Source organism: Uncinocarpus reesii, genomic scaffold (genome assembly GCF_000003515.1).
Source record: "Uncinocarpus reesii 1704 scaffold_1 genomic scaffold, whole genome shotgun sequence".
NCBI lineage: Eukaryota > Fungi > Ascomycota > Eurotiomycetes > Onygenales > Onygenaceae > Uncinocarpus > Uncinocarpus reesii.
Window position 1 is genome coordinate 2,373,339 of NW_003052500.1, and position 20,653 is coordinate 2,393,991.

The following is a 20,653-nucleotide window of genomic DNA, read 5'->3' on the forward strand; positions in this document are numbered from 1 at the left end:
CGGAAATATGTTAGGGGCAAAACCCGTCTGATCATTTCATAAGACAACGTCATAGGTCGTGGACAGTATGCGTGTATATACGCATAAAAGGTCACACATTCATAACTCATGCAAAGCCCCAAAATATTTGTTCGAGACTCCGAAGTCCAAAGCCTCAGTGCACAGGCTGCCATAAGATCAAGCAGATACCACAACTCTAGATGCCAATTTCATAGGACGGTGCAACATGTTTTTCTCTTCCATACTCAAAAGATAATCACAATAGACCTGATTTTTCACCTGAAATATAAAAGCGACCCGCCAGCGCCAGGTGTTAAGCTTTGAAAACTCCTTTAACCAAACCCCTGTTGAATCTCAAGCCGGAAAAAGGAAAACGGGGAAGTGAAAGAGTTGAGGGCCGCGTTAATTCAAGCCCCATCCTCTAACGCGTCTGAAAACAAAAGCTTTATCGTTGCGCAACGTAAACTCTCCCCAATCATCGGTTAGTCGATTATAGCTCCAGAATCCCTTCCAAATCAACTTTGTATTCTTGGAGGTATTCGTTGTAGAACCACGGTATGATGTTGTGGTGGATCGGAGGGAGAGATGCATAGTGAAGGTGTATTTGGGATCTATGCCTTCAGTCTCTATGAACAAGTCACGGGGGTCATGTTTGGAGTCCGAGTTGGTATTGTTTTTGTGTCTACTGGCTGGCGGCGTCGGAGGTTCAGTAGAATCGGGAGCATCTGCCGGTTTTACTGGGCTTGGATGGGAGAGGTGCCATCGACCTTTCAAGGCTCCCTTGAGTGCTGAAGCCGCAACGGTGGGAATTGGGTTAGCCGAAGGTGCAGCGGTCGGACCGGCGCCTGAGTGCTGATGCTGATGATGGCGATAGGAAGAGGGAGGTGCTTTGAGGGTTTCGAGGTTTTCTTTGCTGATATGCCGGACCACATCGGCGGGTTCGGTGGTTGTGAGTAGCGAGATAAGGGATCCGTCTGGGTAGAAGCGGAGATATCGGTAATAAGTGACAATATGTATGGGAGCATCCCATGATGTATTATGAAAGGACGAGTATGCTCCAGGCCGAGTGTAGTTGACCGTACTGATATAAATCCCCGTAAACCGAATACGGGGAAACGTCTGAAATACCTGTGCCCAAGTGGACAAGGGCTTGGGGATCTGCAGCGCGGTAGATCCTAACGGAAAGGGGTTATAACGTGGCTGGAACGTGTATTCACGCCGCCCTTCAACATCGCATGCAAAACTGTAGTGCATTGAACCAAATCCGAATTCTGATCCCTGGCAGAGCCTGCGCCAGACAGGCTGTTCGTGCGCAACGAGGAAGGCAAATCGCTTACAAACCAGAGCCAGACGGGCGAATGAAGCTGGGTCCAGCAATGCCAATTGCTTGAGAATCTCTCCAAGGATCTCTGATGGGGTGGTAGAGATGGGGCAGGGAGGAGGCGGAGCGCCTTCGATTATGGGGTCGGCAACAGGGACTGGAAAGTGCGCGAAGGAAGCTAAGAGCTCGGGCGTGGAAAGAATTGGTCCTCCAGGTGAGTGATGGGCAGTATTTGGCACGGTAACGGGGGCATTTGACGGGTTAATTCCCGGTGCCTGTGCTGCTGGCGGGAAGTGCTTCTTTCGGTACGCTTGATCTACTCTCGAATCGAGCTAGAACAGAAGCCAATTAGACATGATTAGAGCATAGATGGGATAGCTGGTATTCACCTTATATGCTTTCCGATAGAGATTCAAGCTATCACCAAGCTTTCCCTGGGCCTCCTTCGCCGCCGCTTCTTCAAAGTGTTCCAGTGCGGAGCTTGGAGCCTTCTGCGCTCCAAGAACGAAGGCATCATCGTCTGCCGGAGCAATTGCGAGCGACTGGGTCTGCGCGGTCAATGCCTCATAGTCAGACGGCCCAGAAGGGCTGCTACCTTCTCGGTATTCGGGCTCTTCTTCACGGTCAGCGGCCTGGTGCCGTGGAGGTCGTTTGCGGCTCGGCTCAGCCGATGACCGATTGGGAGCGGATGGTTTGGGCGGTTGCGAAGGCCGTCTCGCCCGGGCGGAAACCTCTTCCAGCCATTGTTGCCGGAAGGACTCGAGTTCCTGATTGCTGCGCTCCATCCTTTCTGTCCTCGCACCTGGACACCACAGATATCGGCAAGTAAGTAGTTTGGCGATTAGATAAGAGCCAGTTAGGCCGTTAGCTATCCTAAACTCTAGCCGTCTTCCAGGTAAATTGGCCACGGGCGGCGCGAAGTTCCGTCAGCTCTCTCGACTTGCCTTGATTCACTCTCCTGATGAAATGAACTGCATCGCCGTTCCTCTTGTCTCGCGGCTCAATTGTTGGTGACTCACGGTCGGCGATTACAAATGTCGCCGCGGAGGCTTAAAAGCGGCAAGCGACGATATCCCCGGATTTCAGCGGTCCGGAGACACTAGACCCGATTATCGCCGGCCGAAAAGTGCGGGCCAAACTGAATCGGTATTAGCGCCATCGCTCTTTTAACGGCGGTACCGTAACCAACCCCGATACCGCAGGCGAAAAGGCGCGTAATTTATCTTTTTTCTTGTTTTCTGCTGGAGGGAAACTCGCTCTCTTTTTCTCTGGAAGGGGGAATAAAAGAAGGGGAAAACCTGGCTACCAGATACCACTTCACCAGAGTGAGAGAGAGAGAGCAGTTGAATGCCTACCACTGCCATTGGGTCGAGTCGATCGAGAGACGCGGAAACTGCCCGGAATGAGGACGGGAAGCTGATAGGCACCAGGGTAGATGGGACGGGTTCCATATATCATGCCGACAGGAGTTCGATGGCCATCACGCGAAGGCATACCGGCGCAGGAGGCGGTGCGATGGCGGAACCGGAGCGTATTCAAGTGTCAACGAGCCAGAGAATGATATCGGCGACATGGGGTAGTATCTTGACGTCTCTGCTAGGTGAGGAGCATTTTCGCTGTCTACCAATCTTTTCGTGGCTAACGTGTGAATGATACTTTTTAGTCACTCCGCTCGATGTCGTGCGTGTTCGCCTTCAAGCTCAGACTGCATTCGTCAAGTTGCCAGTAATCACCCAGCCGTCAGGGTTCTTCAAGGAATTACCACCGAATCTCGGCGTCACAGCCTGTTGCCGCGAGGTGTTTTGGGTCGGAGACAATGGTCAATTCTGCATGGTTGGACAGCAGGTCCCCGAGATTGGAAAGCCTCCGGGTGCGGTGATGGCGGCGGAATGCGCCGTGGAGGAGACGCAGCGCAAGACGTTTACATCGACGTTTGATGGCTTGCGCAAAATCGCGCGCAACGAGGGTCCGTTGTCGCTATGGAGGGGTCTGAGCCCAACGCTGGTCATGGCCATTCCGGCGAACGTGATATATTTTACCGGCTACGATTGGTTGCGGTACGATAGGAGGAGCCCGATCGCTCGATATGTGGACGAGCGCTCCGCGGCCTTTGTGGCGGGCTCGGTGGCTAGAATTGCTGCGGCTGCGGCTATTAGCCCCATTGAAATGTTTAGGACACGGCTACAGGCGACATCTGGAACGGGTACGGGCCACTTCAAAGCGACTCTACGAGGATTACACCAGATGACACAGACGCAGGGTTATAGCGCGCTCTGGCGAGGATTAAATCTGACCATGTGGCGCGACGTACCGTTCTCCGGCTTGTACTGGTGGGGATACGAAAGCATGAAGGCGTCGCTTGCGAGCATACGCGCCAGGACGTTTCCACACACGGCTCACATGGCGGCCCACGAGCCGCAGAGCAGTGGTGTTGTCTTTGTGGAAAGTTTTACGGCTGGTGCCGTGGCAGGCGCAGTTTCGGCACTCATCACCACGCCGTTTGATGTCGGGAAAACCCGCCAGCAGGTCTTTCGACACCTGGGAGACGACGCGCTGTTGAACCCGGCAGCAAGCCCGCCAACTACAAGCGGCTCGTTTACTTCCTCCTCGTTCACTAAGCTAGGCGGGTCCGTAGCTTCGACGAGTCGATCCGCGATCCGACCCGAACAGCTATCCATTCCGAGGTTTCTGCTTCACATTTTCCGAGAAGAAGGCCTCTCGGGCTTGTTTCGCGGGTGGGCCGCGCGGTGCATGAAAGTTGCGCCTGCGTGTGCGATCATGATCTCTAGCTACGAGCTTGGGAAGCAAATGGCAGGCCAGGTCAACGAGAGACGGCATCATCCCGAGCACGAGCACAGCGCGAATCCGGACGGGATATGAAGAGAACATTGTCACATATCGCCGACATATTTCGATAATTGTAATGCCCAGGAAGTGGGATGTGAACGATACCCCTTTTCAGTGTGTTTTGAACCATAGCATGTTATATCCAAGACCCGAATCTTGAAGCGAAGAGTGCTTTGATGATTTGCTTTTTTTTCTTTTGGCACAGATTTATTCATTTACTGGAGCAATGGCGGCGTGAGCGGGATTATTTGTATCATTATGAGCAAGCCGGAATAATATAGACAAATCGCAAATCCGTATCCGCCTTGTGGCACGTGGTCACTGGATTCTTCCAGAAAAACGCGCCAAGAACTAGTGCCTTAGTCATGCAGAATGACATAATGCGGGCTGGAGTTTCCCGGGCAAGCTCCGTGTATTGAAAGCGAAATACCAGTACCGAGCTGCGTGGAGCTTGTCGGTAATGCTGACCCCTCGTCCCCGGTTCCCTTTCATCCGATCTCTCCGCGCTTCAATTCACCGCTTGCGACGCTGGGTGTTTAGGGCGGGGATGTGCTGAGGATTAGGGGGGGGTGAGGGAAGGGAGATCTGCCAGCTGAAGCTCGAGGCGTTTCTTGCGTGATGCGAGGCAAGGATGTTCGTATTCGATGTTTGGGGGATTTGCTGCACGACATCGTTTCCGACGAGATCATCGGGAAAAGCTTTTCAAAAAAGAGAGAGAGAGAGAGCGAGGACGGCACATGCAAGAGATTTTTGTTGGTACGGCGGATGTAACCAGCGAGTATGGATGGTGGAAGGCATTATTGGGTGCTTGAACCTTGAAACATGGCCGCTTTCTCACTGCTACCTCGTGGCAAGCGCGACAACAGCAGCAAACAGGGGGGAACTGGAATCAAACCATGGAGAGACGGGCTAATAATAGCTGATATCGGGCTGGCTGTTTGAAGGGTGCGGATTGGAATGCTGGAGCTGTGATTGGGAGGACCTTGGTTGAGGTTTTGATGTCTCGACCCTGGGGTAGAAATATAATCTCAGCAACAGGTATGGAGCAGAGGAATGCACAAAAAGGAAGCCCATGGTTGAAATTACGTGTCGTGAACCTTCGCTGGAGAGCTGGACCCTGCCCTGTTCCGTGACTGCGCCGTAGATAGCCACCTGCAGCTCGATGGACGGCGTACAGATGACGGTTTGGGACCATATCCTCCGGTCCCAGCAAGCAGCAGCAGTTGATGATCGTTACGAGTCGCCGAGCAGACAGCAATCTCACCAGTTGATTCGACGCTTGAGGTTACAGCCCGCAGCGCCAATGCGCACATTGCACCTGATCTTCATTGTTGCTTGACGGCATCATCCTGCGTGTTAAGCTTGTGCACACCGGCCAATTGCCTCAAGTGGAGGGGAGCTGCTCTTCGTTGAAACTGCTAACTAGTGAGCTCGTTAGCCAACTAGTCAGTTAAGAGCAGTTCGTAACCGTGGGACCGCATTCTCGTCATCGTTGGCCGCAAGCTCCTCCTCGTAGCTCCGGATCCCTCGTGAGCTCCAAGCCAGTCCGTCTCGCTTCGTGCGATCCTATCTTTAGACGTGGCTGCCATCGCCTGACAGCGACAGCTTGGAAAATCAGCCTTAGCTTTGACTAATCGCACCCCTCTCTCTCTCTCTCTCTGTGTCTGTCTCTTTTCTCTCCTCGCTTCCCCTCCCGCATCTCAATCTCTTCTGCTCTCAATCAACCGTCGATTCTCCCGGACGGCGCTTCTCAGCTCTCGACAGTCGGCTATCCCATCCTCTCTGCCCGCCCCTTGTCCCCTGTCTGGATTTTCCCTGCTGCAACCGCCCCTCGGTTCCATCGAGCTTCCTCTTGCCCCCTCCTCCAGGTTTGACAGCTCTTGGACCTCCCGATTCGCTGCCCCTACCTGATCCACCCGCTTAGCTCAATTAAACCAGCATTCGGTGCTGCTGCCACTTCTTCCTCTCTTCTTCTTCTTCTCCACCGGCAAAAACCACTCTCATCACGCATCAAGCACTTCTTGACTACCAGCAAGGCAAACAGACACGGCTATCTGCCTCGCCTCGTTGAATGCTCTCTCACGCCCTCGTCACCCTCTGTCGTCCTGTCTGCGTGACTCGATCCGCCACCTCCCAAGCTGTCCCCATCCCGCTCCAAGCGATCAAGATCGACGTGGCGCTTCCCTCCTCTCCAGTGTGACTCTTGCTCGAGCCGGCATCGATCAATCAACTGCCTGAGACCATGCCGCCACGATCCTCCCTGACGGGCTCCTTCTCGGTCTCAGACGCTAATAATGAAGTGGTCTGTCCATTGACCAACAATGATGGCTCCAACTGTCGCAAGCGATGTCTGGGTGTAAGACCCTCCCCCTTACCAGAGCTCTTCTCAAGCATTGACTTGAATGTGCTTGGTTTCATCTCAATGCATCCATCTATGCCTCTGTTGCGCTCTGCGATACTTGCCTGCATTCAAGTCGCTGACTGTTGCAATTGGCGACATGGCTAGGAAAAACGATATCGTTCCATGCAAGAGCACATCCGACGTGCGCACCCCAACTACTACATTCCCAAGCTTCCCGCAACCGAGGAGAGCTTTCAGTTGATGGTCAGCACTCCACCGGATCAGAGGCCGCACCAGCAGCAACCACCTCCCACCTCACATCCTCGTCGAGGCCCAAGTACGTCCAGCCCAAGACTTCCTTGGCAAGATATAGCCTGCTAAAGGGTGATATAGATGATATCGTCGACAGAGATCTCTTTGCTCGAGACCAGAACTCGCCTGCCACTCCACGAACCTTGGATGAAGCTCATCCAGCGGCTGCCACAGCTGCTGTGGCTTTGGCGCAGCTTCAGCACCACCGATTGATGTCTGAATGGGACTCTGAAGTGGTTCGTCTCACCATCTCCCTGGTATTCTTATCTCTTCATTTGTCCATTGATTGGTTACAACACGCGAGTTTCCTCTGATTAACGAGTGTGACTAGGACGCCCACTCTGACACCGATATGAGAAGGGACCGTATGCGCTCCTCCGTGGAGCTACCTCCCCTTCGTGACCACTTCAAGCAGGAATCAATTCCTCCCTTTTCTCCCCGTCCACGAGAGCTGCTTCCCTCAATCTTGGCGCATTCACCGCCAGGCCGCTCATCAACCTTGCCGCCGATTCAACGAAGGGAGAAAATTCAGCGCTCTCGTAAAGGTTCGCTAACACAAGCTCGTAAAGGGAAACACGAACGTACAAGATCAAAGGAGTACGGTCGCCGCTCCAGCATCAACGAACGCAAAGCGTTATCTGCGGAACCCCAGACTGCAGCTTGGGTCCAAGGAAAGCGATGGGAAGATTTAATTGAGGCCGCAACTTCTGCTACAGAGGTCGATGACGACCATGACATGACGCCTGTATGTCCACTGAGCACTTTTGCCAACTATTCTTACCTACCCATTGTTATTTCATCGCACTTGCTGATGGCTTTTCTTCCACAGGTCCCTCATTCGCCGTCATTCCGCTCTCTTGCCAGTGTGACTTCAGCGCCTTCAGTTCAGAAACATCGCTCATCCCTACCACCTGCATTTCAGCCAACACCTGGATTACCACCCGCGCAATCTTCCTATCCTAGGCAATTCGCACCACCATCTTACACCGCTTCTCCTCTCCAAAAAGCACTTACACCTCCCCCGTACGAACACGGCGGCCCTCCAGATACGGACTTGGAACCGTTCCCGTCAGTTGAGTCGTCTTTGGATTCTAATTCCTCTGTATCTGGCAAAAACTTCCACATGTCCACGACTGGGTTGCCTCCGCCAATGTCTGATTCCAGCCCTATACAACCGCCTCGTCCTGGCACTAGTTCCTACCCGCCACCTTCACATCCCCACCAGCTACAACCACATATCCGAAACCGAATTCACCATCGATTGTCCAATCCTACCCCTTTCAGCAGTCACAGCGGCAAAGACGTTCAAATCTACTGCGCTTCCTGCTCTAGACCATGGCCTCTGCGCGACTGCCTTGCGTGCACCGAGTGTATCTGTGGTGTCTGCAGGGAGTGCATCGGCATGATGGCTGGTACTATCGGAGCGAGCCCTGCTTCGATTTTAAACCCAACTAGCAACCCTGGAAACGGGATTGCCGGCAACGGAAATCTGAGCGCGCCCAGAACAGGCTTGCCGAACCGAAGAGGGTGCCCAAGTTGCGGGATCATCGGTGGGAAATGGAAACATTTCCAGCTAGATTTCCGGTGAATCTGTCTACTTCTTTTGTATTTCCTGATTCCCTTTGCTCCCTTGTTTTGCTTAGATTCTTCCACTTCAGCCTTTTATTTACCTTTCTATTTGATATGAATTGCACGCCTGATGCTTAACGATGTCGAATGGTTTTATGTTTGGCGGGGCCATGTATGTGCCAAAGAGTTTCAACCTTTATGATGCCTATCACTATGATCTCAAGATATTATACATATACACTTGGCGAAATTTTGGCGGTTTCCTTTTCTTTCCCCCCGCTTTTCTGTTTATATTTAGGACTCTGGCTGTGTTGGCTACTTGGAAAAGGATCTAGTCCAGTTTGATGTTTTGGGTATTCCTCAGCTTTCCTCAATTCAGTGTCTTTCCGTTCTGATTTTTGGATTGGAATGTTTGTTGTCTAATTGTGTATAAGCTCTCCTTCACTCTGGATATTCTTTTTCTCCCCAAAACAAGATCGCATCGCTTTTTTGAAATGACTCTGTACTTCCAAAAACACTCTTCCCTTGGAATGCTTTTCACTGCTTCCAATCTTTTTTGGGCGGACTTGATAGACTGATTATTCCTGAAACATAACCTTGTATGTCATTCAACCTTCAGGAATGCTACCTTTTTTTTTTTTCCTGCCTGATCATCCTATTTTTAGTATGATTTCTCATGCAGGCTTAAACGCCAAAACATGAATGATGACCTCAACCCACAGCCCCAGATTTTCCAAGCAGGTTGCTGAAACGAGCAAAAAAGAACTTCTGAAACACCTCTGACAACTGTCACAGCCTGGCTCACAGGGGAAGCTGGGAGGGAGCTAATGAATTAATTTAAAAATAGTGCCTCTTCAATTTCAGAGCAGTCATTTCCCTTCCCATCCAGTTCCAGAATTTCCTCCTATTCTTCATCCGGGAGCTTCCCCCCAAAGCTTGGCAGCGGAAATTAAGCTTAATTAAACTTTGCTTCTAGAATACTGTTTTCTTTTTTTCATGGGGCTTTTGGAGCGTTGAAGAGAGATTGGGAGGAATGTCTCAAGGATCTCGCAGTGAGTTTTGAAGAAGATGAACTCATTATCTTCTTTAATTTCAAGCAGTTGCTGGGGGGATAGGTTTTAGAGACAGTATCAAGCTCATTTCATTTCAAACGTCTTTAGCTGACAATGATACCTTGCAAATGGACCACCGAATATTCTGGGGGAGACGAGAGGTAGTGAAAGCATAGGGTATCTCAAACCGATAAATTAAAAAGGGGTACGGAGTAGTTACAGTATAAAAGTGTGTCGGGGAAGTTCTTGTCCGAAAGCTCCAGATTTAGAATGACATATATGATATAGAAATAAAAAAAAATATGCCGCTATGGTGATTCCTACAAGAGACCGTGCTAACAGACAAAAAACTTGGAGGAGCAGGGGTATGAAAGAGGATAGAAATCCAAAAGAAATAAAAACCCATCTTGCACTTGACCAGCAAACGGAAAGGGGCTTAGGGCACGCGAAAACAGAAGAATAACACGAATTGGTATCCTAGAGGTCGGAAATGAAGAGAGAACTATGTATAACAAGACAATGATAGAAAGTAGGGTTGGGAAAGAAGTCAAACAAGATGGAATGGAAATGCAAACAAACTTGACCAGATACTTGAACCCGGCATTCTTTTCAGAAAACGCTCAAATTGAAAAATTACACGAACAAATATCATCTAATATCTCCAAGGTGGCCGATCCTCCCGGTTGCTTGCCGCGCTGTCCCTTCCGGATCGCGCCTTGGGTAACGGAAGAAGGCTTACGCGACGGCTAGAATGTCCCATAGCCGTTCCGGGCCTGCTGGACTTTCTGGAGTCATCCACATGTCTGGATACCGATGATTCGCGAGCAGGTGGGCCAGCGTAGCTTTGTCGGCTCCGAGGGGTTGAAGGAAGGCTTTGGCTCGGTGTAGACGCTCCTGGACCTGATTTACGCAGTTTGCTATACGGAGGTGGATCAATTAGAGAAGGTTTCCTGGGAGTGGGAGAAGATGTAACGCCGCGATTGAGGTGGCTAGGTGGTCGAAGACCCGGCGCCGGAGACGCAGACGATTCTCGACTGAGTGGGCTGCGTGGTGGAAGAGTTGAAGAGGCACTTCGGCAAGGAACGGGGAGTCGGCGGTGAGGAGATGGCGTGGTGAGAGACAAAGGTTTGAAGTTATGGCCAACCATAAGATCGTTGGTATTAGAGCTATGATTCCACCGGGGCTTTGATGGATTCGTTGAGCTACCAATTCTTGAATCAGGTCGAGGAGGTGTCGGCGAGGGGGATGTAGTTGTTAGCCGTGGAGTTGGAGATTTCAAATAGGCGGCGCCCATTGAAGCGGAGCGTGGCGCCGGTGTCCTTTTTGGTGTTTGACTTGAAGGCGATATTGGTTGCGGTAGACCAGAGTAGCGCTTGACTTTTGAAGCGGTGGTCTTCGATACAGTATTTCCTGTCGCACTATCTTTTCTTGAGCCACTGGTCTTGCTATTGTTTGGCATAATCACGGAAGACGCTGGAGAGCTCTCTGGAGTATCGATAACACTTTTGGTTGGTGGCGTATCCAATGTGACAATGCTGGATACCGAATCGCGCATGTGCTGACCCCGAGAAGCGCAGAGTTCATCCAAAAGAGATGCCATGTCGCTCGTTGTAACCTGCAGAGCCGCGTATCTCGCTCGAAGATCAGCCAAGAGTCGGATAATCTCTCCATTGACAGTCAAACGGTCATTGATGCCTTTTTGGATAATAGATAGCACTCTCTCAATGGCTGATTCATAGTTTGATCTCTTCGATCCAAAGTTGTCAGCTCTCTTTGCCAATGCTGCCGGGTTGCTGTGTTGGATTCCACCATTTATAGCTTCTTGCAATTTGTTGACGCTTCGATCCACCAAATCACACATGTTGTGTGCTTGCTTGACCGCATTTCTGAAGACTATGATCCACCTGTCTTCTCCTAATTCTCTGCGTAGAGCCTCAGCATCCGTTTCCAACTTCTTGTAGCCTTTTTCAAGCCTCTGCCTTCTATCCTCCAATTCCTCGCATGCACTAGGGAACATTGTTGCGGCACGAGATTGGAACATTGATAGCCTCATTGGAAGGAAGTCTAGCGATGCACGGAGCGGCTGCATTCGTGCAAACAAAGCTAGAAGACTTGTCTCATCCTGCGGATTCTGTGACGTCTGGAGGTCCAGTTGGGAGCTTGCGGGCGGAAAAACAGGAGCAAAGCTAAATCGAGGATTAGAAGCGGCGCTGCCATTTGCCGGAGATTCTTCCACAATAGTTTCGAGTTCATTGATATTCATTCCATGTCCAGGGCCGTGATCCACATCCGGAATCACGGTTTTGTGTCGCTTCTCTTCCATTTCAAATATCAGACGTGCTAGATTTTCAATCTCGAGGCCGACGTCACCCAAAACTGCGTTCCAGAGCTCCTCCCATTCCATCGCCAGCTCGACCTGTTCTTTAACGCCTTTTAATAAAGACCTGACTTTGCTCCAGTTCTGCAACGTTGCCTCCATCTGGATGACTACGCCGTGGAGTTGGTTTGCTCCCACGTCAGCAATGTCATCGCGCAGCTGAACATCTTCGATAGCTTTGACATAGACATTTATCAGACTTTCAAACTTTGTAACTGCTTTATCAACATCCTCGAGGCCTTCCCTGCCGCCGGCAGCGGCCCACTCCACATCATCATCAGCATCTAAGCCGCTCAGGACGTCCGAAGCTTTGTTTATCCACTGTTGAATCTGTTCGGCGGCTTGCGTCAGAGCTCGAACGGCAGCGGAGGCAGTAGGGATCGCAGCAATGCTCGCTTCCAACGCTGCGGGCTGGGGCAGGCTGATTGATGTCAACTGGGAGAGCTGGTTGCTAAACGACGCTCTCGAAAATGAGTAGATTGAGTCCGTCCGATGGAGTCCCAAGGGGTTGAAATAGGATTCCACATTAGGAGTACCGCTGGCAGGTGGAGGTGGAGGAGTGTCCTTCGGAGGTGGAGGGGGCGGCTGTTCGTCGTCTCTGCTAAGATACTTTTCAAGGTCAGTATGCTCCAAGGAAGAATCCAAGCTCGTTCCATGGCACGCTCCCGTGCTTTCCGCCACGGTCTGTGAGTGTTCCGTTATGGACATGTCTGCTTTCCCGTCGGTTGAGGGCTCGACAACCGATTGAATAGGGCTTTCCGTTTCGTGGCCGCATTCGCTTTGGGATGCTTCCTCCCGTCCGCTCGTGGAGGCGGGCTCTGGGGTGTGCGTCGTCGACCGCCCACCACCCCACGCTCGACCCCTTTTTTGTACTTTGATCGAAAGATCCCGATGGAGGTTGTCAAGTTCTTTGATGTGCGCTTCGGAGATTTTCCCAACTGAGCTCAAATTCCGCGGTGCTGGAGCTGTAGAACCCGCCGTGCCGTCAAGCAGTTTCACTCGCGCGGCTAAATTCGGGGACAGGCGACGGAAAAACGTAGAAGGGGAACGCGCTTTTGGGTCTTGGGTCGGAACGCGTGTGGTCGATGTGTTATTCGCTTGGGGCAGAGACGTGGAGCGTTGCGATGAACCCGACGTTTGCGAGTCAGGAATTCGCTGTGCAGCTGGAACCGGTGGCTGTTGAGTGCTCGCCTGGTCTCCGGGAGACGTAGATGCGACCGTGGCAGGGCTAGTCTCTATTTGAACGGCTATCGAAGCTGGTTCGGATGTAGATAGTGAAGGTGCTGCGGGCATCGATGCTTGAACGCCACGGTCAGCAGTGACCACGTCTGCTTCCGACGACGGGGCTGCGGTTATCAGCTTTGCAGATGCTATCGGTCGTCCTGCTGTTGTTCCGGGTAATTTGTTTGCTGGACGGGCGGAGTCGTGGGAGAGAGCAAACAGCGCTGTCGTGCGAGGTGGTGGAAGTTGTGATCGGAAAAGGGACAGGCGGAGGAGCGAGGTGAGAGTACGGAGCTGATTGCCGCTTGAAGGAGATCCGCTGAACCCTGTCACTCGCAACTCTTCAACAACCGCATCAAGCACCTTGGAAGGACGAGGAAAGGCGAATTCTACATGGCAGCGCGCAGGGCTGGACTGAATTATGGGCGAGGGCGAAGGGAGTCTGGGTGGATTGCAGCTCATCATCATCGCTTCAATTGATTTAGCAAAGCCAGTGTAATTAATTGTTTTAGTTTAATTCTTCTTCACGTTTCTATATGAGAACATCAATTAAAAGGCATATGCAAAAATATTCTTGCCGTGGCATCTAGATATATCGGATCCTACATCTGCTACTGTCCAGTCGTACCCAACCGCCCCGGGATCTGAAGGGTTCAGCAGAGTCATTGTCACACTGGTGTACTCTCAGACATGCCAGAATATGTATGTTCAATCTCTAAACCCGATGAAACATCACACACTGCGATTTGAGTGGCATGCAGCCTGTTAGAAGACACGCGGGCGAAAAAGAAAGGGTATCAAGAGAAAAAGGAGACATGACGACGTGGTGCCAATGAGCTGCTGGGATTCTCGCCCAGCAGCATCACTTTTCAGTTCTATTCGCGCCCAACACCGTTCAAATTCCAGGTTCGTCAGGAGGAATGGTGGCTAACGCTGGATTAGGGCTTTTCTCACTCCAGTCTCGAATCAGCTCTTCTCGAACTCCCTGACACCACTTGAGCAGCGCCTGGTCAAGTTTCCTCCATGCTTCATCGCTGTCTCCATTGACGATCCCCAACGCGTCTACATCGAGTTTGATCTCCCACCGAATCTCGGCCGCTTTGGCCCAGTAGCGAATATTCTCAGCCATCCGGTATGGTTTTCCAACGTCTTCATGGAAAGACCTGATTTCTCCAAAGGGGCGTTTGGACATCTTCACAGCTGCGTTATGCAACCGCACGAGACGACGACCATCCTGCCATCTAGTAAGGAACGGTGTAGGAAGCGTGCTGCTTTCTGCGGGCTCCCACGTAGGTATTTCCTCGGACGCTTCGAAGCTCTGGAGGAACGCTTGTTCCCTCTCTCGCACCGGGCCCAACCAGTCTCCGCTAGCCCAAATCCAGCTGTTTCTCTTCTGCCTATCGGCCTCTTCCAAGGCCCTTTCTTTGTCGATCATGGACTCTACTTCTGATATCCATCCAAGCATGATACTTCTTTGTTCGTCTTTCAGTCCACCCGCAAAATTCTTCCCCGCCCACTTTTTCAATACCTCCAACACACCCAGTAGTTCTTCGCGTATTCTTCTCTCGCTCTTAATCGAATCCAAGCGGACCGGGTTCTCATGGGAGGTATAGTAAATCCTGGCAGCTCGTATAGCAAGCGTTACCATGTCTAAAATGTGCATTCCTTCAATCTCATGCCAACCTTGCGGAATTTTCGAAGGCCCAGGACTCTCTAATGGCTCTTCCCTTGTTTCTGACAGGTTTTCGGCCGCTTGATCAATCAACACTGGTGTAGACGCATGGGCGGCCAACTGGTCTTTTGTAGCAGTTAAAACGTTCCTGGCTTTATCCAAGGCCGACTGTAGATCATTTCTGAGCGCTTCGACATCTACGGGCGGCGGGAGATGGTGCGTGCGAACACTATACGTGCTCACGGTCGGGGGTAACATGACAGGCTCATTTTCCTCCCATTCCTCTGCCATGTCGCTGGCCTCCTCGATTGGGCTTTCGATCAAATCCCCGCCAAACTGCGCCTGAGTCAACATGAGCTTCGGTATATCCGAATCTCGCCGCTTTTTTGCACGAGCCAACTGTGCGCCCTTCCCGTCCAGGAGCCCCGTCCTAGCAAAATAGTACTGCAAATGCGCGATACTGCCCAAGCTCATCACGCTCTCCCGGTTTTTAGCAGATTCTGCGAAGACGGCGCCTTGGGGTCTGATATACCCGCGTCTGCGGGACGACGTGGAAATGGACGAGCCTCCATCGCCGGACAGGTTCGAGACGGAAGATACGGTGGAGAAGGTTCGGTCGGGAGATGGACATGAAGAGATAGCAGGCGTGGGCGACAAGGACGGCGAGGGAGAAAGGTCGCGAGACCTGCTGGAGATCGGATCGGGGATCGAACGGTTGGGGGATCCAACGTTCGCCGCCATCGCTACCACTGTTTGGACAAGGAAGGCAATGGGCTGAGGTGGGAGCAAATCGGAATATCAACAGCACAGCTGTCACAAAGGTTCGAAGGTTTGTTGTGGTTGTCTTGAAGTGATACGAACCGAAGCCAATTGGAAGACGTGTCACAGGGGAAGGAGAAGAAGAGGTTTCAGTGCCATGGTGACATCGGACTTGTTATTAGCTCTGATTAGTTAATTTGGCGGTTGTGGAGGAGAGAGACAATCATAATTAATCGTGACATTGACATGGGTTGCAACAGTGAACATGAGGTTTGTCTCATCTTTTCTTTGAGCGATGCTGGCCTCAGGGGTTAGCCGCTCCCTCACATGTTTTGCTAGTTAGTTGGGAGTTGACTGGCCTCAAGACGCGGCAATAATGATGAACCACAGAGAGTAATTATATCTGAATGAAGAAGCTCGATCGTGCCCAGCAATGTCCTCTGCAACCTCATATCACGGCTTTCATCTCAAGTTGCTGCAGTTTGAACGCTTTTTTTTCAATCTGGAGAGCCGGCGCGTGACCCTGTTCGGGACTAGCGCGCTATCACTGCTTCATGACTTCATCCCGCAAATCCTCAACTTCAACTCGAGTTCACTCAGAGATGCGAGGATAACAGAGAGACCACGCTCAGGTTACAGGACCGAGACTCACTTCCTGCTTGATGCTTGAGCAGGCTCTCATATTCCACCAGCAACCCGCATGCTTATGAAGTCAATGGGAGCTATGGCCAAACGTGTATGGCACAGCCACTGTTTGAGAATCCGGGTGTTGTCCGTGGAAACCCAGTCACTGACCAAAACGGATATATGTATGCAGATTTCCTTTGCTGTCCAGGGAAGAGTGCAAGGTGAGCATATTCTTTTTGTCCCTTCCCCCGATCCTGAACCAGATCGACTCCCGGAGCGGAACTGATCGATACCTAGGAGTTTGCTTCCGGTATCGCCGCTGCACGCGCCCGTGAAATATTCGGGCAGCCTATCTGTTGCATCCAATTACCGCTGACATTATAAACTTACTAGCGATTTTACCCAGAAACATGCAAATAATTACGGTTTAACCGGCTGGGTCAGAAACACAACTGACGGCAAGGTGCGCGCTCTCGAATTATCTACTCCTAATCCACGCGTTTCTCTCCTCCAATGATGCACGGCAACTGCTCTGCTGGATAGTAGCCTATGGCCTTGTTAGGTATCAAAAGCTTACTCCCCGTAAAGGTCCAGGGAGAAGCCCAAGGCGACGAAGACTCGTTGAAGAAACTCCTGGAAGATGTCTCACGGGGCCCCCGACACGCCCAAGTTACGAACCTGGAGAAATCCGAGATTGAGCCGAAAATGGGTGAATCTCGATTTCAAGTTGTTCGGTAGATGTTGGGATCGGACATGTGGGATCAAGAGTCTAAATATTTGGTTGATAGTTGACTTTTCCGGACTAAATCTACAATAGCTGGATGACTCGGTTGATAGATCTCAAAGCTGGTGGTGCTGACACCATATCTTCGAAGAACCTGGAGGTACTCAATTACACAGAATTCGGTTGATTGCAACATAGTCCATAGATATACTTTAGCCCTCATCTGAAAGCGATTCTCCTGATAAACAAAATCTTCGAAGCCCGAGCTGTGAGAATTCAGCCCTGCACTGCCGCACTGGACTAACTAGTTATGACTCAGCGGCTTGTTTTCGGCGAGCACCCGGGATCTCCCGAGCATCACTTGCACAGGCAGAGTTTATTAGCGGTAATCTATCGTATTGGCATACAGACGCCGAGCCGCAGCTGCACATGTACTCCAGTTGGATCAATGATAGTAGGTCGATCGATGAAGAGAAGCGGCATCCCAGCCCGCTTGTCGACAACTGTTGCTCTCTAACTTGTTCACTGGGCAGAGCTCCAGCCGGTTTATGCAAGTCTGTAACGGACCATGACGTTGTTGAGCTCTGGGAGAACGTGCTGGAGATGCCCGAATTCCCCGACCCTAAAACCAATGGGAGCTCGCAACATTGTCCCTTTTCGAAGTCGCCAGACAGGCTTGGTCTCGGGGCTTTGTACAGTCATTCGTCCAATCCGAAGCATGCCTTCCTGAGACTCGGTAGCGCTTAACTTAATAATAGTAATATTTCCAAATAGATGAAGTCATTGGCTTCGAATTCCTTTGCTGCGCGTATAAAACGTCGACACCTCTTTCACTTTGGACAATCCTTGGATCGCAAACTATACATCAAAGCCTGGAAACTGATATTTAGCTTGAGCCCCCTCCATCTTTGGCTTTTGTCTCCCCTCTCTTCATCTGAGGCCCTCTCTCTCCCCTTCGTCACTACCTGCCATACAACTCTTTACAATGAGCACCACAGCAACTGTGCAACTGCGGACGTTGATAGCCGGTCCGACCACTGCGAGATTGTTTCAGCAGTCATGCTTGAAAACATCCCTGCGTCCATCCGCTGCAGTGACAATAGGCCTTCGAAGCGCCGCCGCACTGCCATTCCGCAACCATGGCGTCCCCAACAGTTCGCGGTACTTCTCAACCACGTCGTCTAATAAGCTGCGAGAGTTCTTTCCTCCGCCAAAGACACCTCATGTTGTGGAAACCGAATCACATTTCAAACACCCTGTGTACGTACCCACTTTGGGGGGAGTCTGCGTTCTCCGATGGCTGACGTTTGTAGTTTCACTGAGAAAGAAATGAAGGATATCGTCATTGCACATCGACAAACGAAAGATTGGTCGGATTGGATCGCCCTGGGCACCGTCCGAATGCTCCGCTGGGGTATGGATCTCGCAACTGGCTATAAGCACCCGCCAACTGGGAAGGAGCAAAAGAACGTGAGGCCATTCTCCATGGACGAGCGTAAATGGATCATTCGATTCATTTTCCTAGAGACAGTTGCGGCCGTGCCAGGAATGGTCGGTGGGATGCTGCGCCATATGCGTAGTTTGAGAAGAATGAAAAGAGATCTTGGATGGTGAGCTGCCATTCCTGCTGGTCAACGGGCCGAATGCTAATACGCTGTTTCCCCAGGATTGAGACTCTTCTCGAAGAAGCATATAACGAGCGCATGCATCTTCTCACCTTTTTGAAGCTCGCCGAGCCCGGCTGGTTCATGCGTTTTATGGTCCTTGGTGCGCAAGGCGTGTTCTTCAACGCGTTTTTCATCTCTTACCTCTTGTCCCCCAGAACGTGCCACCGCTTTGTCGGATACCTTGAAGAAGAAGCAGTCTTAACATACACTCATGCTATCAACGACCTGGAGTCTGGCAAACTGCCGAGATGGCAAGACATGAAGGCCCCTGATATCGCAGTCACGTACTGGAAGATGCCCGAGGGCCACCAGAAAATCCTGGATCTGTTGTACTATATCCGCGCCGACGAGGCCAAACACAGAGAGGTCAACCATACTCTAGCCAATTTGGACCAGAAGTACGACCCTAACCCTTATGCCTCCAAATACGACAATCCACAGGAACCCCATCCGACAAAATCCGCATCCATCATGAAGCCAACGGGGTGGGAAAGAAAGGACGTCATTTAAACGATTCTCAGTTCAAACTGTTCCTTATCTCATTTTCATGCTTTGCTTTCATTTGTCCTTTTATAGTCCGGTTTGGATCAATCTCCTTTTCTCTCTGCTCTCGTCAAAAGCAGGCTCGGTTCGTTTTTTTTTTTTTTTTTTGGGTTGGGAAAGAACAATCTCTTATTTTCCGCATCGTTGATTGTGTTGAACAGGACGGTGTTTTCTGGGAGAGCTGGCGTTCAAAAGACTGTGGGCGGAAAAAGGTATGGGCTGGATGGTTTGCTAGTTTCCTTCAGCCGTGCGGGTTTTCATCATGGCTTGCAGCAAATAAAGAATAATATGCACTTTTTGAAATCCGAGTTGACAAGCGTGTGTGTGAGATTCAGCACCAAAATCGGTAGAGTCGGGCCGCTCGATCCCGTGAGCACTGATTATGTAATCCTCTAGTCTTCTCGCTCCTCTTCGTCCTCGATGCTGCTTTGCACGACTACAGCCCGAGGTCGCTCGATGGCATGGACGCTGCAGCTCCGAAAACTTTACAATTTGATTTGCGGGGAAATTGCCTCAGGATCTTAGAGCATCTGGGAGCAAGGGCCAAGCTGCATCTTGCCGAGATGGCGCCAGTCTCGTGGAGGCTGACTTTAGCGAACTGCGCGAGGCTCGAACGTCCGTCCAGCAGCCTTCCAATCAACTCACCCCTCAAACCAGACTAAGGCGCGCATGACCAGCAACGGAATTAAAATACAATTTTGACATTATGCGAAGCCTCATACCCCTGGCCCCAAATCTGGGACTCGACTATTGGAGTTCCTTCACTCGAATACCTGGCGTCTCCTGTACCATAGATACCCAGCGAGGACAGACACGCAGCCGAATGCTGCTCCAAGGACGATTGCTGCGATCTTCGGCGGCTGGCAGTTGCTTGATTGACAGTCCTGGGGCAAGATCGTAGGGCTAGAGGTCGCCGTTGAAGTGGGATCTGTGGTCGATTCCGCGGGAGGAAAGATAGCCGCTCCCGCGATGACATTGACGGTTCCATTTTCTGTATTGCAGCAGTTTCGTGCTGCTTCGTTTTGGCCGCAGCAAAACGTGGTGTAGCGGTCGCATGGCGTCAATACCACATCGGAGGACCTGAATACTTCTCCTAGACACAGATTGGGGTCAGCGAACCTGACATTGGTTTCAACCGGGGCAAAACAAGTCTCATACCTGCAGTACATTGCTGAGGACATTCTGTGCTATTCCACGATCGGTCTGTACATCCTCGTCTGACAACAGCGTTCAGACCGAAGGAGAAACAAAATCCATTTGTAATACAGACATCTCCATTTCGGCAACAGTGTGAGACGGCCGCGGTCGTATTACAAGGAAATAGCCCGTCACTTTGTTTTCCATCAGGATAATAGCATTGCGCAATGACTGATGTGGTGAGCGCTGCGAGCAGTAAGATGAAAAGCTGCATGACTGGATTTCAGAGCTGAAAAGTTAAGCAAAATAAAACGGGCAACGTGGATGCAGACAAAAATCTGAGCCACTTTCGCCCATTTATAACTGAACAGACCCGTGTTGGGAAAGCCCATGTGTTCATGCCCCCTAAGGTTCGGCGGGCGTGCTTGGTGCAGCGCCATTCGCCTCGAAGCAATTTCACGACGCCACTCATTCAATATAAGCC

The 20,653-nt window shown here is 51.2% G+C and overlaps 6 protein-coding genes across 6 annotated transcripts; 3 read left to right on the forward strand and 3 right to left on the reverse strand.

Annotated features, from left to right (window-relative positions):
- Positions 1-402: 402 nt before the first annotated feature.
- UREG_00992 (uncharacterized protein) lies at positions 403-2,106 on the reverse strand (the record flags this gene model as incomplete). The annotated part of the gene is made up of 2 exons (XM_002541430.1): positions 403-1,653; positions 1,711-2,106. 2 exons carry the CDS (start codon positions 2,104-2,106, stop codon positions 403-405), a joined length of 1,647 nt encoding a protein of 548 aa, XP_002541476.1.
- A 688-nt stretch (positions 2,107-2,794) lies between these two features.
- On the forward strand, positions 2,795-4,201 carry UREG_00993 (uncharacterized protein; the record flags this gene model as incomplete). Its single annotated transcript, XM_002541431.1, has 2 exons — positions 2,795-2,921; positions 2,985-4,201. 2 exons carry the CDS (start codon positions 2,795-2,797, stop codon positions 4,199-4,201), a joined length of 1,344 nt encoding a protein of 447 aa, XP_002541477.1.
- A 2,491-nt stretch (positions 4,202-6,692) lies between these two features.
- On the forward strand, positions 6,693-8,409 carry UREG_00994 (RfeD protein; the record flags this gene model as incomplete). Its single annotated transcript, XM_002541432.1, has 4 exons — positions 6,693-6,846; positions 6,903-7,057; positions 7,153-7,566; positions 7,651-8,409. The coding sequence occupies 4 exons, from the start codon at positions 6,693-6,695 to the stop codon at positions 8,407-8,409; spliced, it is 1,482 nt and encodes a 493-aa protein (XP_002541478.1).
- Positions 8,410-10,094: 1,685 nt separating this feature from the next.
- UREG_00995 (uncharacterized protein) lies at positions 10,095-15,453 on the reverse strand (the record flags this gene model as incomplete). The annotated part of the gene is made up of 2 exons (XM_002541433.1): positions 10,095-13,510; positions 13,995-15,453. The coding sequence occupies 2 exons, from the start codon at positions 15,451-15,453 to the stop codon at positions 10,095-10,097; spliced, it is 4,875 nt and encodes a 1,624-aa protein (XP_002541479.1).
- A 2,354-nt stretch (positions 15,454-17,807) lies between these two features.
- On the forward strand, positions 17,808-18,999 carry UREG_00996 (alternative oxidase; the record flags this gene model as incomplete). Its single annotated transcript, XM_002541434.1, has 3 exons — positions 17,808-18,082; positions 18,136-18,432; positions 18,489-18,999. 3 exons carry the CDS (start codon positions 17,808-17,810, stop codon positions 18,997-18,999), a joined length of 1,083 nt encoding a protein of 360 aa, XP_002541480.1.
- A 794-nt stretch (positions 19,000-19,793) lies between these two features.
- Positions 19,794-20,213, reverse strand: UREG_00997 (uncharacterized protein; the record flags this gene model as incomplete). The annotated part of the gene is made up of 2 exons (XM_002541435.1): positions 19,794-20,151; positions 20,191-20,213. 2 exons carry the CDS (start codon positions 20,211-20,213, stop codon positions 19,794-19,796), a joined length of 381 nt encoding a protein of 126 aa, XP_002541481.1.
- Between the last annotated feature and the right edge of the window lie 440 nt (positions 20,214-20,653).